Genomic DNA, 15994 nt, shown 5'->3' with positions numbered 1-15994 from the left:
TTGTATTTGTGAAAATAGTGTAAAGTGATTTCATATGCTGATGTGGCTTGTAAAGTGATTTCATAAAAAAAATACATGATTTTAGGAGAAAGCTGACATTGAAGTCAGGAAAAAATAATAAAAAATAATTCCAACCAATATGATTATTTGAGTAGGGACCATTTTTTACACTTTCCAAACAAACAATTAAAGTTACATTTACAAACCAAACAAGCAATTTATAATTCCAATGGAATAAAAAACAAACAAAGAAAAATATAAAAGTAAAATTGATGAGGTGAACAACAACTTTCCAAGTTGTGTCATAAATACACAACTTTACCAAGAACAACCAAACAGCCCCTAATTGCAAATAACAATTCAAAATCTTGAGAATTATTCAAAATATGATGCTTAAAATTTTCCACATCTTCTGTACTATATAAGTATAAGCTAAACCTCTTACCTCATATTATATGATGTATATTATTTATCAAAGGGATCACATACTATTGCTTGTGTTTAACAAAGGATTCAAATCTTTATAGGCTTAATTAAACATAAATAGCTTACAACTTACGGAAGTTACACTCATATATCTCCACTTATATCTTAATGCACTTATATCTAAAAATTTCTAAAATTGCATGTTTTTACTTATGTATGCAAGAATACCCTTTATACTTTTCCTATGTGAGTGTCACGATATAAAGGGAGTATGATATGATATGATATGATATGATATGATGATTATAGTCATGACTTTTTTAAAGTAGATATTAAAAAAAAGTTTAAAACGTTTCACACGCTAAAGTTCTATTATCATTTAAGCGTGGAATGCTACTTTTCAATGACGCTAAAATTTTCTACTTAAGATATACTATATGCATAACATGTGATACAATTAGAACAATAATATATTTCTTTCTATCTCATTTTTTGCCTACTTATTCTACTTAGACCGAATCCATCCTTAGAGGAGCCCTTGAAAACTGGGCAAATATATTTTTATCATGATGATATTATTATTTCCCTAGATGGATTATCATTGGTTAAAAATAGAGGATTTAGCCCGACGGTGCCTAGCTGAGTTCGTAAGATGCCTATGAGTAGTACTTCAAGATCTCAGTGAGCACCCATATGAATTTAATTTTTTAGAATACGCGAGACCATGCATTGAGGGATGCCCATTTGCAATGCGCAAAGGTTTGATACCCGTGGTCTGAAGGATCATGGGGAAGTTTCCTCGTCAAACTAAACACTTAAATGTCCTAATGTTTCTAAACTATATAAACAATGGCGAAACTTTAGGGAATTTAAGTGCAATGTTTAGAAGCATCAGGGCATTTAAGTGCAAACGTGATAAATTTTAGGGCATTTACGTGATGGTTTCATAATCTCGAGGGCATTACAATGTGAATTTTTAGGGCATTGAAGTGTGAGGTTTTACAACTGAGGGCGTTAAAGTGCAACAATGATAAGACTTTAGGGTGTTTAAGCGCAATTTAGCGTTGAGAAAAAAGCGATACCAAAGCTAGCAAGGGTGAACTTCATGTTACATAAGGGGCTGTTTGGTTGTATGTTTTTACCATGTAAAAGGATGGAAAGTGTAAAAAACTGGGTCCCAATGTCAGCTTTCATCACTTTCAATTGTTTGTTTGTATTTGTGAAAATAGTGTAAAGTGATTTCATATGCTGATGTGGCTTTTTTAGTGATTTTTTAAAAAAAAAAAAAAAAAGTGATTTCATAAAAAAAATACATGATTTTAGGAGAAAGCTGACATTGAAGTCAGGAAAAAATAATAAAAAATAATTCCAACCAATATGATTATTTGAGTAGGGACCATTTTTTACACTTTCCAAACAAACAATTAAAGTTACATTTACAAACCAAACAAGCAATTTATAATTCCAATGGAATAAAAAACAAACAAAGAAAAATATAAAAGTAAAATTGATGAGGTGAACAACAACTTTCCAAGTTGTGTCATAAATACACAACTTTACCAAGAACAACCAAACAGCCCCTAATTGCAAATAACCCCAGCCTCATCTCCAACGCCACACCTTCGAGGCTCCGCCCCCCGCAGACAACAAATATAGGAGAGAACCCTCAGACGCAAACCCTGTAAAAATCCCATCTTCTCCCTCTTTCTATAGTCTCCTCCTCCTCCTCCTCGATTTTCACCACATATTCCAACTCGTCTCCGTCTCCTTCTTCTTCAGTCTAAATCTCTCGATGTCGTACGATGACGTGGAGATCGAGGACATGGAGTGGAGCGAGGAGCTCCGGGCCTTCACTTACCCTTGCCCCTGCGGCGATCTCTTCCAGATCACGAGAGAGGATCTCCGATTGGGGGAAGAAATCGCTCGCTGCCCTAGCTGCTCCCTCTACATCACCGTCATCTACAACCAAGAGGACTTCGCCGACCCGAAACCCGATAAGGAGAACAACGTCCAGCTGTCGAAGAGCCAGCCCGTCGCCGTCGTCTGAAGAAGGGATCGCCGATTGGATTCAGTCTTCAGGTTAGGGTTTCTTGATCTAATTGTTAGGGTATTTCTTTATTTTATTATTGTTCTTTTGTCAGACTATGCTAAGGATGATTGTAGTGATATGAGGAAAGATTTAACCTTTGCCGGTTTATTATAAGTTTTTTTTTATCACTCTGATTTATTTTTGGACCCTGCTATATAAGTTTTATGTAAACTGCTATTATATTGGTTAAAATGCTATAATAAATGCATCAAATACTGAATTTGGGTTTAAGCAGTGAATCAGCGGTGGATGTCAGGTAAGTGAATGGTTTTGGAAGTGCGAGTTTAAAATAATAATAGTTTAAAAGAATAGGTTTAGGGTTTTTTTTTAATTATTTTGAAACTCCTAACTGAGAATGATCATATGTTAAATGACGGGAACTGATATAAACTACTCATAAGTAAAAAGGGCTCAGCTTTATGATTCACGGAGATCATAAAATCTAACCAGCCCATCACCGGTCCCCTGAACAGTCCTCTATCTCTACCATATCATCAGGTTAGGATTTTTTGATGTAATTAAATTTTCTGATGATGCAATTAAAAATAGGCTTTTAATTTGTTTTGTCTGTGCTAATGATGATTGTAGCAAAATGAGAAACATTTAACCTTTACTGGTTAACTATATGGACTCTTGCTGGAGAGTAATACATGAAAGTAATAAAAGGGCCCAGCAGTATTATTAAGATTTATTAGTCGGGAGTCATGCCGTATTTGGCTATCCATTACACCTTCAGTGCATTCTTCGACATTGAAACTCTTTCATACACCTCACACTTTTTGTTGCCAAGTGGGGATTTCTATTAAGACCATATACCATCATTCCTAAATTTGACTGAATATGTACTATGGAATGATTGGTTCCACGATAACTAGTATTATTAATGCAAGAGTGATGGCAGGTTGCCACAAAATATCGTGGCAAAATCTGAGCAGTAGAATAAGACTGTAGAAACAAGTAGCTTTACATGGAAACCAACTACCCATCACCATCGAATGGACTCCTATGAGCTGACTCCCTACCCACAACCGACTGGTATATGGGCGTGGGTTTGTCCTGACCAAAGACCCTCCAATGGTCATGCCCGTTTGAAGTATAAAGCCAATTGAAAGATTCATATATCGTAGAGGATAATTGTGGAATGTAAAAATGTACTTATGGGGTTTTTGAGGGGGTCTTATATATGGAGATAGAAAACAGTGGCTTTTCATGTTTGTTGATGTAGGAACCTCTAATTGATTGGGTCTCTCACCCGACGCACTTTTGACAGTGGTATTTAGGCATCAAGTGCCAATCATGTCGGCTCGCCAATCATGTCGATGCTTGGATATTTGGAGTGATTTGATTTAGGCTGTAGAGGTATGTAGGTGTTTATTGGAGAGAGGCTAGGTACTGAATTTGTACATGTTTAGCAATTGATTAGGCCATAAGTTTACATCCTAACAGCTACAATTGGATTAGAGTAATATGGAAAAAGAAACTAAGTTTCTGGTCAACAACATTAGTGATAACAACACCAACAATAAAGACCAATGATCCATTATGCAGTTTATTTGTTACAAGACATGTGAAAACTTTTTCACCATTCAACCCTAGGGTCATCTTCTTTGTAAACAACTATTGTAAATTCTGCTATGCTATGCTCAGCAAATAGCTTATTTTGTGATATAATTATTCTTTCCAAAGATGAGGAATGTGTCTAAAAGAGGGTTTTAGAGTGTTGTGGAGTATGCCTGTGTGTGATGGGAGACATAAATGCTTCAATCTTATAATATGATATTAGCAAAAGTATTCGGGTTTGCTAAGTCGTATCAATTTCAGTAAGGGCAATATATTGAATATCAAATATTGGAGAAATATTAGATGGCCGAGATCCAATCGGATTGCGAAAATTAGAGAAATATTAGGGTGTCATAACGGAGTTCATACATAATATAATGTTCTAATTTGTAATCGAAACATATTTAATGAATTCTAAACATAGAGAAGGATAGAGAAAAGAGAGTGAGGGAGAGAGACTAGGAAGGGAGGGGGAGAGATAGATAAAGAGAGAGGGCGATGAGAGAGAGAGATAGAAGAGAGAGGAAGAGAGATAGAGAAGAGACATAGGAACTTAAAACCACCAGGGATTGCTTTGGACCTTGGGTTGGCGATTTGAGAATGAGAGAAGAATGAAGAGGGATTTGTGTTTTGAGAGCAAGATTTGAAACGATGGGAATTTGAGAATATGAGGACAGATAGGGGTTAATTTTGATTTTGGGCTGGGTTGGGACCCTAAACCCAAACATACACTTTAACCAAAACCCCCAATATTGGATGATATTTTCGCACCGAAATATCGACCGATATTTTTAATATATCCCGATATATTGGAGGGGATCTTAAACCCGCAAACTGCAATAGAAGTGCAATATCATTGTGTAAGCTGTCAAATCAGTGTATCGGCCAATAATTCAATATATTGGCCGATATTTTATACATTGGGTGGGGTGATGTAAAATAGCTTCAAAAGTCGATTTTGCTATCCTGTACTCGATATGCTATCATGTTACTCAAGTATTGTCAAGTTTCTGTCGGTATCCATCAGTAAACTCTTAAAAAGGCTTTGGTATCATAAAATTAGTAATCCTCGTTATTACATATCAACTTGATATGACTTCAACTAGGTCTTCATATTACTCTGAAAGAACTTATTACATATCAACTTGATATGACTTCAACTAGGTCTTCATATTACTCTGAAAGAACACTGAAGAAAAAAATGAAAGCTAAAAACCACTAATCTAAAATAAGGAAAGAAACATGGGAACAACATGAGAGGGAGGGAGGAGAGGGGAGGGGGTTAATTGTAGATATAACCATGTGCTATGGAACGTTAATAATTTACACGAGATCAACATTGGTTTCCATTCACTTGTCATAAAAAATAGAACTGTAAAGTGTAAGATATATGTCTAAGAAGTGTACGATGAGTGTTAAATTAAAACATGTACTATATAATTGAGTACACTCTCAAATAAATGTATGCTTATATTCAAGAAGTTTTCAGTAAGTTCCGTTGCTAGTACGGGTGTGTGTCGGGTACGAGTACGACCTTAGATAAAAGTACTCAGGTAACATAGATATTGCACACGCTTTGCATGTAGATATGTTTGTTTTGAATTTTTATTATTAACTAGAAAATGGTGAACAATTAAAATTCCATGTTAATAAAATTTGTATAAAGAAGCGTATGAATAATTATAATAATTTAGTCACAAATTTTAAAATAATTATCATATGTTAATAATTATTTTATTTTATAATATATCTTAATAGTTATAATAGTATCATTTTAATTTAGGATAATTATTATTCTATTTCGTAACTATTCTTATTTATAATAATTATGCATAGTATAATTATAATATTATTAATAAATATAAAGCAACTATTAATTTATTAAATAAAATTTTTAATATTATAATTATTGAATAATAGAATGATATTAATTTAATTAATACTAGCAAAATATTTATACTATTTATTAAAGAATACTTTAATTCTTAATAGTATTCATTAGTATATTATTTGATCATTCTATCATTGAAAACTTTAATAGGTATACAATTATTAATAATTATAACTATGTATAATAATTTAGTAAATTATTATTTTCTACTACTTCGTTCTAATTAACAATCATTTAGAATAAATTATAACCTATTTTATAGTTCTTATTATAATAAATAATTAAGTATATTCTAGAAATTGACCAAAGGTTTTGGGAAAGTGGTGAGATGTATAGTCAATAAGAGGTTATAGATAATTAGTGAAGGATTAACTAGAGATGAAGATCATATTGACAATTATAAACATTGACAGGAGCAAAATAGGAAATTAAAAGTTCTGACACACATCCTCTTTTTAAAGTAGTATAGATATTTAGTTCAGTTAAGTACAGGAAATAAAATTGATTAGGAATCCATTTTCATTCTTTATACCATTAAGTTCCTTTGATTCTTAATGTTTATTTCCAATTGAGTGTCAAGTTTCTTAATCACAGCAGACTATAACCATGAATATCCAAATTCGCCTGAGGTTGCAAGTTCCATTCAAGGTGATCACTTCCACACCCATTGAAATGATAAAGTGAGAATCTTCCTGTGTCTTGGGGTATACAAAGCATGACTCAGGTGCAATAAAACCAAAGAAAATCTGAAAATCAGAACTCAAAATATTTAGTGTTGATGTCAATATCAAAGTATGGCTTAAATTTCCAAGGGTACGTTATATCCTTCTCACTGTTTGAGTTTGTTTTCTTAGCTTACAGCCTGACGCCTATTGGATAATGGTGATCATCGATCTTAATTTTTCGATTATTATCACATACTTTATGTTATAAAAGATGGTGAAAGTTTAATGATTAATTGTTTTACTTGTCAACATGCATGGAGGGGGTGCTAATAAAATGGCTTAGGGGTAATCAATGGCTAGCGGCCCATATCATAGCGGAGTGAATTAGCACTTAACCCAGAAAGAAATATACGTGTACGATTTTTCTAACACTGTACAAACTGAACCCAAAACTGAGATACAGAACTCATAAATCGACCATAACAACATTAAGCCACAGTTTCAAGAGACTAAAAAGGAAAGCAGAATTTTAATCTTCTCCCTTTAGTTCATTCAAAAAATGGGTGATGTCCATGCTATATATTGTAATTGAGTTTTTATCTTTAGTATCATGTCCGATGATATCCTGTTTGTCTAGCATTGTGTATTTTGTTTGTTAGGATTTGTCTTCAATTGCTTAGTGTATTACGCAGTAGTTGCCACCTTTTGGACTATGAACTATACAAAATCTTGGGTAGGCAGTTAGATCCTCTTTTGGACTATGAACTATACAAGATCGTGGTGTTTTCAAGTCATTGGAGAATGTTATTGGGAATTACTCTTCTGTTCTCTGAGATTCGCAGCAGGAGTTGGCTGAGTAATGGTTGCTGCATTAACCTTACTACTACTTTTTCTAAACTATATGTACACACACACACCCGTGTATAGATATACATATATTGAATGCTATTGGGAATTACTCTTCTGTCCTCTGAGATTAGCAGCAGGAGTTGGCTGAGTAATGGTTGCTGCATTTACTTTGCTGCTGCTTTTTCTAGACTATATACTTCTAAACTATATACACACACACATGCACACACATATATGTGTGTGTGTGTATACATACATATGTGTGTGTGTGTGTGTGTGTGTGTATATATATATATAGATATAGATATGTGTGTGTGTAGACGCACACACACATATATATATGTATATGTATGTATGTATATATATGAAGATATATATATATGTGTACATATGTGTGTGTGTGCGCGCGTGTGCGTGCACATGTTTCGCGCGCGCGCGTGCATGTGCGTGTGTGTCACCAAGTTTTCTATCATAGCAGCAGTTTTCAATAGATTGAAAGCAGGAGGGAAAAAAAAGAAGGAAGCAAGAAGTTTGCCCATTCTTCTATGTGTAACTAATTACTCCAATTCATGATGTATAGATTGTGTTAGTGACTGGTCCCTTTATCCATCTGGGCAGCAAGATTCCCTTTTCTTTACTGAAAATGTTGTATGCATTTGATATTTTATGTGTGCACTTTATATCGACAACTTCAGTTCCTATGTATATTTATGCTGCAAGTGGAATTACAGCTTCAAAACCTTTACTAGATCTTGAGAAACTAAAGTGATATTCTTTTGAGTGGTAGAAGATTGTCATAAAATCTCTCATTATTTTATTTTTCAACTGATTATCCTGCAGTAGTTTGTTTACTCAATAATTTCTTTTGCTCAGTAATTTCACCTGTATTATTTTTGTTGATATTCAGGTTTCTAAACTGGAAGGTGAAGCTGTCAATGGATTGCTAGGATGAGAATGTAGCTTAGAAATTAGTTGTTTTTGAAGATTTTCATGATGGTTGGAAGGTTTGGAAGGAGCAAACATCATGTTTCTTGAAATTTTTTCGATCATATGTATTAAAGTAGTTATGTTAGTTTGATTTATATTGCACTGGTAATAACTCTAGAGGGAGCTTTGTGATCTAGTTTGAGACATTATATTCTCACATTTGATTGCAGTGATAAGAATACCTTGATTACACACTAAAATACCATGTGTAAGACTTGTGTCCTCCAAGGGACAAAAGTCCCTTTGAATTTTCCATTACCAATGTACAGAAAATCGTGGTTATCTTAACATTAAATTCATCTACATGAAATGTTGCAAGTTGGCAGGGAGAATAAATCAAGATGTTGCATGAGACCTGTGAGTTGTGTATGCTATTCTACAAAATAGCTTTCCCATTTTGCGTAGATTGCATGCATTATGTGCTCGTCGCTGTTCATGTTATTATCCATCCCTAGCTCATATGTACTATGGAATGATTTATATTGGAAATAAGTTACATATAGATATTATTTCCGTCAATTATTTTAGTTTTCAATGATGGAATGAACTTGGTGAGTGGTTAAATTATATTGTGACCACAATAATTATAGAATAGAGGGTCTGATGGTCATGATGTGGCAATTAATTAAGCAAAATGAGCTATCAAATGGTGAAGGTAATGAGGTCTACGCCTCCCGATGTAACTTGATTAGTAGGAGGAGCCTCGCCACTACTTTCTCTCATGACAGCTCATTTTGCTAATGGGTTACTACTTCATATTCACTTTTCCATTATAATGTTTGTAATGTAAGTTCCGTGCATCACACGAGTAATAACTAAATCATTTATTGCTATATTCCGCTTGGTAGACATGGAGATTAACGCTAACGTAGCTGCCAGCAATGCTAGAGAATTAGCATAAGTATTCTCAAGCCCGGCTACGTAATCGATGTAGAAGCTTTCAAAAGAATGAGCAAGCTTTAATGTTGCTTCATGGTAGAGTAAGAGGTCATTGTGTCGAACTTCATACTTCCCTTTTATCTGATTGATAATCAGTTTAAAAATGCTATGTGCTTGGGCAAGTTGTAAGCTGATTATAGGGCATTGTACTCAGCCATGTTGTTAGAACATGGTTCAGTTAGCAAATAAGCTCAGGGAAGGACGTGATCATAGGGATCAATAAGCAGTACCCCTACTCCTACGATGATTGTTCTTTTGTGATTACAATGCAACGTGCTGTCGAAGTAAAGTTGACATACTTGATGATATATGGTAACATTTGATTTGAATATCTCATCTGGGATGTCTTCATGGAGTTTGGAAGACTCGGGGATAAGTGTTAGATATAGGTGCCCTGCAGGCAATAATTGTATATTGTAACATGACCTATATGAATATAACATTCTTATTCAAAATGATAGTATGCTATTTTTGTCAATATTTATCTGGTATTTTTTAAAATACAGATAAAGTCCTTAGAATGATACTAGACTATCAGAATTTTGATAGTGTTTATGATGAAGAAGAGATCTGATTAGTCGATAACGTATATTCTAAAATGTTCCTAGTCGATGAAGTGTTGAGATAGGACATCATCATTTTGGTAAAGACTAGTGTACACTCTATTCGTCTTTTAGAAGGACGATGATCCATCTCTTAGATCATTGATGCCGAGACATCAAGATACAATATACATGTGCCTCATTAGTGAATGAGTTGACTGAACGACTCACCGAGAATGTCTAGTTGGTAATAATACTTAACTGTCAAATAGAAGTTCTCAAGTGATATAGTACAAAGTAGTCTCTTGTCCTGAGGCATGAGTGCAATATCTTACATGTCAGTATAGGTGTACTTAGTCTTTTACCTAACCACAGTTCTCATTGAGTTGTGCATAATGATTCTTGTTGGGTGCATCTCGAGACATAAGTAGATATTGAAATGCCAAGATGAGATTCGTCTCTCCCAGTATATAGGGTTGATGTCATAAGATTGTTTGATATAACTATAGCCTGGAAATCCTTAGCCAAGGTAAATAAGATAAAGTGAGTGTCAGTTTTATCTTAAAGGTTATGAGTTTAATATCAACAAATACTAATCAAGCTATTAGGGTTTGACAATTTTCCATATCGTAGGATTTATAGTTTGACATAGTTTGACGAATAGACCAGACTGTACAATATTATCAATGAGTGGTCCTGATAAAATTGTGTAAGTATTTTGCAGACATTTATCATAACTTATACCCGGGTAGTCTTCATGTGTAGTTACCACATCTGTTGTACTTGTGGATATGATCCACTGTCAAGTCTTAAGTTGTGCCCTAAAGTCACACCAAACGCGTACTTAAATCCTATGAAATACAATTTATAGAGTTAATGCGTATGATTGATACACATATATGATTTTCACCGGATACACATAAACGATTATATGTATCGGTAAAATCAGAATGCTATGTGCTTAAGAAATAAATTCTAGTATTTTTTCATAAAGTTAACTTTTAGTCAATTGGTTGACTTTTTTGGTCAACAATTGACTTTTGGTCAACTCATTGACTTGTTGGTCATATGATTACTTATTACTTAATGATTAGAAAATTACGAAATACCATATTTATGAAATATCGTATTGATGTGGTATTTTCATTTATGAAATACACACTTCATTATACCTTGATTAATGAGTCATGAGATGAGTCATTAATGTGGTATGGTTTGGGAACATGGTTTTAGCACATGGTTTTGATTCTTCATGACTCTTTGCATGACTCATGAGATGAGTCATTGCATGACTCATGAAAGGAATCATTACATTTAGATGACTCATGGCATGACTCATGAGATGAGTCATGACATATCTTACTCTATATATATGAGTTCTCTCTCTTATGAAGAGGTTAATGAAAAATTAGCTAAGTGGTTTTTTCCATAAGAGAATAAAAGAGAGTTCTACCTCTTACTAAACTCTAGCAATCTTTGAGTAAGAAAAAGCAGTAGGATTTTAAAGTACCTCGGGGTGGATATCTTGCCTTGTGTCTCAAGAAGACTCTGATTTTACTAAGCTCACTTGAAGACTTGGAGATCCACTACAAGGAGGTTTACAACAACAATGAGAACGAGCTAGGGGTTGTTTGATCTACCATCGAATCTCAATACGAAAGTAAGCCTTCGAAGCTCTTGGTTGCTCTCTTTATTATAGGGATCATGTTAGATGTAATTAGGATGGTCCTAGTTTATATTTCTGTGACGCCCCTGGGTTCACACAAGGCTGCAGTCCAAGGTGAAACCAAGAATGTCAAACCTGCTATGCACCACACCGTGCAACAACAAGTTTCACCATCACAATTAACATCTATCTAGTAGAATCAATAACAGGTGTAGGTACAAAAGCAAGTAAAAGGTAATACACGAAGGGCTGATGAAAAATGTTAGTGATTCAAATAAATATCTCATCACCCAACAAATGAAAATACATAGTCAATGTCTGAATAAATAAACTGGAGTGGTCAACAAGTCTCAAATACAAATATCTGACAAGAAGGAAATAAGGCACACAGCCTTTACAACTTCTAAAACAATACTCTCAAATGTCTAACAAAATCTATAGTGGAGCTCCAACATAAACATAACAGACTGCTAAACACTAAAGTGTGTCGCCATCAACCTGCGACTCTCCGGGCTCCTGGCTCGTGACCTGAAAAGGGGGGAGGGACAACGAGCGTCAAAGCGCTAGCGAGCAACATCACAACCAACCCCAAGGAATAGGGCTCGTTGTATAAGAAAATACAGTTATCACAAAACATATATATATATATATAAGCAATTATCCTAAAAATACACAATGGGCTTTAGTACTTAGGAAATTTCAACACGGGCATAGGTACGTCGAGCGAAATAATCCAAACAAGGAAACCCTCATGTATATACCTTGTATCCCAAATTAAAAATCCCTAAGTACCAAACCCGGAGTCTAATACGTGAACAGAAAACAAATACAAGAGAAGACAACCCATCTCAGAACATAAACAGAGTATCATGTAGTGTCCCACGTCATAAAAATGTCATGTCGTATTCTACATAAGTGTCATACCCAGTCTAGGTAGCTATCATGACTTAACGGTATCCGTATTCTACATAAGTGTCATACCCAGTCTAGGTAGCTATCATGACTTAACGGTATCAAAATGTCGTGTTCCAAAACTCAAATGTGTCTATCATGACTTAACGGTATCAAAATGTCGTGTTCCAAAACTCAAATGTGTACCATGCTCAAGGTTCGGCGAAAATGTCCAACACATGGACTAAAAGTGATGCAGGTCCAACACATGGACTGAATAAAATACATATCCAACACATGGACCAAGATGGTAAGTATCCAACACATGGATCAAAATGATGTATTGTCCAACACGTAGACTATAAATGAAGGAAATGTAATTATCACTAGCATACATGGAAAAATACTAAATGAAGGAAATGTAATTATCACTAGCATACATGGAAAAATACACCAAATCTAAACCCGCACGCATCCCGATGTACATGTCTAAACTTATGTCAAAAGTCAACCCACATGTACAGATAAATCATTAACATAATAGGCTAGGGTCAAGTTATCGAGGCGACCCCGAAAGACAATTCAAACAGATCAAGAATCTGTAAAACAGCTCATCAGTCGACTGATGTGTCGACTGATGACGTCAGTCGACTCATGTGTCGACTGATGAAGCTCAGACAGCATAGCCTCAGCTCACCAGTCGACTGACCAGTCGACCGAGAAGCTGTGAAAACACAACCAGCTCGTCAGTCGACTGATCAGTCGACTGATGACTGGATAATACGCCCGTCGGTCGACTGATCAGTCGACCGATGGCCTGCAGAAACTCTGCTCAGGTTGTTATTCAACTGAAAATTCATCTAAACACATCCCCATCAATTCCAAGCATGAACCATACGTATTTTAACATGTATGGGCTAACTGAAACATAACTTTCATGTACAAATACATAAATAAAACTCTAAACATATGTATTTATGCTTTAAAAACACTTTTCAAAACGAAACTCATGTTAAATCTCTATAAAACATTTCGGATCTGGATTTTAAATTTACCAAACATTAGTAGGTTATTTATCAAACTGAAAATGCACATCTTCATGTTATATGCAAATAAAATCCAATCTTGGTACACAAAATACGTTTTAGGCCAAAGAGATCTCAATAAAACCATTTGAAAACGTTTAAAAAGAATGGGACAAGGTTGGGCGAGATGTTACTCGCCTCTGAGGTGATGAAGAGCTCCTGGATCTGAGGGGGAGTGATTCCTTTTGCTGCAAATCGAAAATCCCGCCGAAAATCCTCCGATTTCTTCCCCAAATTACCAAGAACAAGGCTAGGGTTTGAGAGAGGAGAGAGGGGGCTAGGGTTTTCTCTGGTCTGAAGTTCTAAGGGGTGAGTTCGGGTGAGAAAGGATATATACCAACAGTTAAACCCGACCCAAACCCGAACCAAAACAAAACAGACCCGAAACCTGTAAAAACTGGAAATCAGCATACCAGTCGACTGATGTGTCGACCGATAACATCGGTCGACTGATCAGTCGACTGATCTGGAAAATTCCAGTTTTGTGCATGTTTTGCTAATTTTGCAAACTCCAACACACAAAGCTCTACACCCATACCCTCATATCATTTCAAATAACTTGCTATCATGCACATTCAATGACCTCAAGCTATTTATCATAAAAGAATTATTTATTTACTAATAATTCATATATATTCATATAAAAATTATGGGGTTCTACAATTTCAAACTCTCTACATGCTTAGTATTATTATACATACAGTATCCCGCTGCGTATTTTGCATGTAGATTAAGCACGATATTTCTAACAATAAGATGGTCCACGAAAGTCGGTTATTGCTTGGCCTTTGATTGCTTTTTGAGGTATGAACGTCATATCGTACTTAGAAAGCAGAATCACCCATTTCACAAGCCTGGAATTTAAGGACCTAAGTTTTGTTATGAGTATCCGTAGAGGATTGACTCTTACTATGACGTGGATGGATTGACCAGTTCGGTAATGCCACATCTTCTGGATCGTAAAAACCAAAGCTAGGCACCCTTTTTTTTTAACTAGATTAATGATTATCACCAATCATAGTCTGACTAAGAATATATGGCTTGTTCATGACTATCATCGACTAGATTAATGATTATCACCAATCATAGTCTGACTAAGAATATATGGCTTGTTCATGACTATCATCGGGCAAAAAGTGCTCCAAGAGAATTGTCCATAGCCCTGACGTAAACCAGAACAGTTTACCGACACTGCGCAGCTAGTATGATTGGTTTTGTGAGATATTCTTTAATCTTCTCGAAAGATTTTTGACAGTCATCATCCCAAACGAATGAGATACCTTCTTCATCAGCCTTTGAAACAATTGGCACTTTCCCGATAGGTTAGCTATAAACCTAAGTATATAGGCTAGACGTCCCTACAATCCTCTGAGTTCTTTGAGATTTCTTCGAGGCGGCATCTCTTGGATGAGTTTTACTTTCTCTAGTTTGACAAGTATGCCTTAGATGTGACGATGAACCCAAGGAATTTGCCTAATGATACCCCCAGGAAAGACTTGGTTGGATTCATCTTGAGTTGGTGTTTCCACATATTTTCGAACACTGTTCTCAAATCATTGAGGTGGTCCTCCTTGCGACGATTTTTTATCGTGAGATCATCAACATAGCATTCTACGATCTTTCACAAATATTCACGAAAGATCGTGTTTATCGCATATTAATAGGTGGATCCAACATTCTTTAGACCAAAGGGCATTACTCTATACCATTATACTCGCGAAGGCATCCTAAAAGTCATATGCTTTTGATTATTCGAATGCATTTTAATTTAGTTGTATCTGGAAAATGCATCCATAAATGATATTCTCTCAAAACCGCACGTATTGTCAACCATGACATATGTGATAAGGAAAGGGAACTCGTCTTTCTGACAAGCGAGATTGAGGTCTCCGAAGTCAACACAGATCCGAATTTGTCATTCTTCTTCGTTACTACAACGATGTTGGCCAACCAATATGGATGATGTTCTTCACGTTTGAATCCGCATTCAATGAGTTTATGGATTTCTTTCTTAATTTTTCCCATCAATTCAGGATGGAAGTGTCTTTGTTGTTGCTTGACCGGTTTAACGCTCGGATCAATATTGAGGCGATGCATAGCCACATATGGATCCAACCTGTGCATGTCTTCATAACTCTAACAATGTGCCAAACTTATTGCACTTAACTACTATGACTCATAGTTACTAGAGATTGGCCGTGAGGTCAACATGCGACAACTTTTAAACAATTTTATCTCAATCTACTAAATATATAATTTTCCATAATTCTTTTTGGCTAAGGATATATAATAAAAAGTAAAAAGTGGTTGTTTAAATTGTTTTGGGGTTGACTTTACAAAACACCCTTCTTTAAGGATTTTTCACATAAACCTATTGAACTTTGTTCATCTCATTTAATCCCCT

The 15994-nt window shown here is 35.2% G+C and overlaps 1 protein-coding gene across 1 annotated transcript; it reads left to right on the top strand.

Moving 5' to 3' along the window:
* LOC109822197 (diphthamide biosynthesis protein 3-like) lies at nucleotides 2031-8803 on the top strand. The gene is made up of 2 exons (XM_020388359.1): nucleotides 2031-2505; nucleotides 8388-8803. The coding sequence occupies exon 1, from the start codon at nucleotides 2219-2221 to the stop codon at nucleotides 2471-2473; it is 255 nt and encodes an 84-aa protein (XP_020243948.1). The 5' UTR covers nucleotides 2031-2218; the 3' UTR covers nucleotides 2474-2505; nucleotides 8388-8803.

This window comes from Asparagus officinalis, chromosome 8 (genome assembly GCF_001876935.1).
Source record: "Asparagus officinalis chromosome 8, Aspof.V1, whole genome shotgun sequence".
Classification (NCBI taxonomy): Eukaryota; Viridiplantae; Streptophyta; class Magnoliopsida; order Asparagales; family Asparagaceae; genus Asparagus; species Asparagus officinalis.
This window is presented reverse-complemented; position numbering and strand designations above follow the sequence as displayed.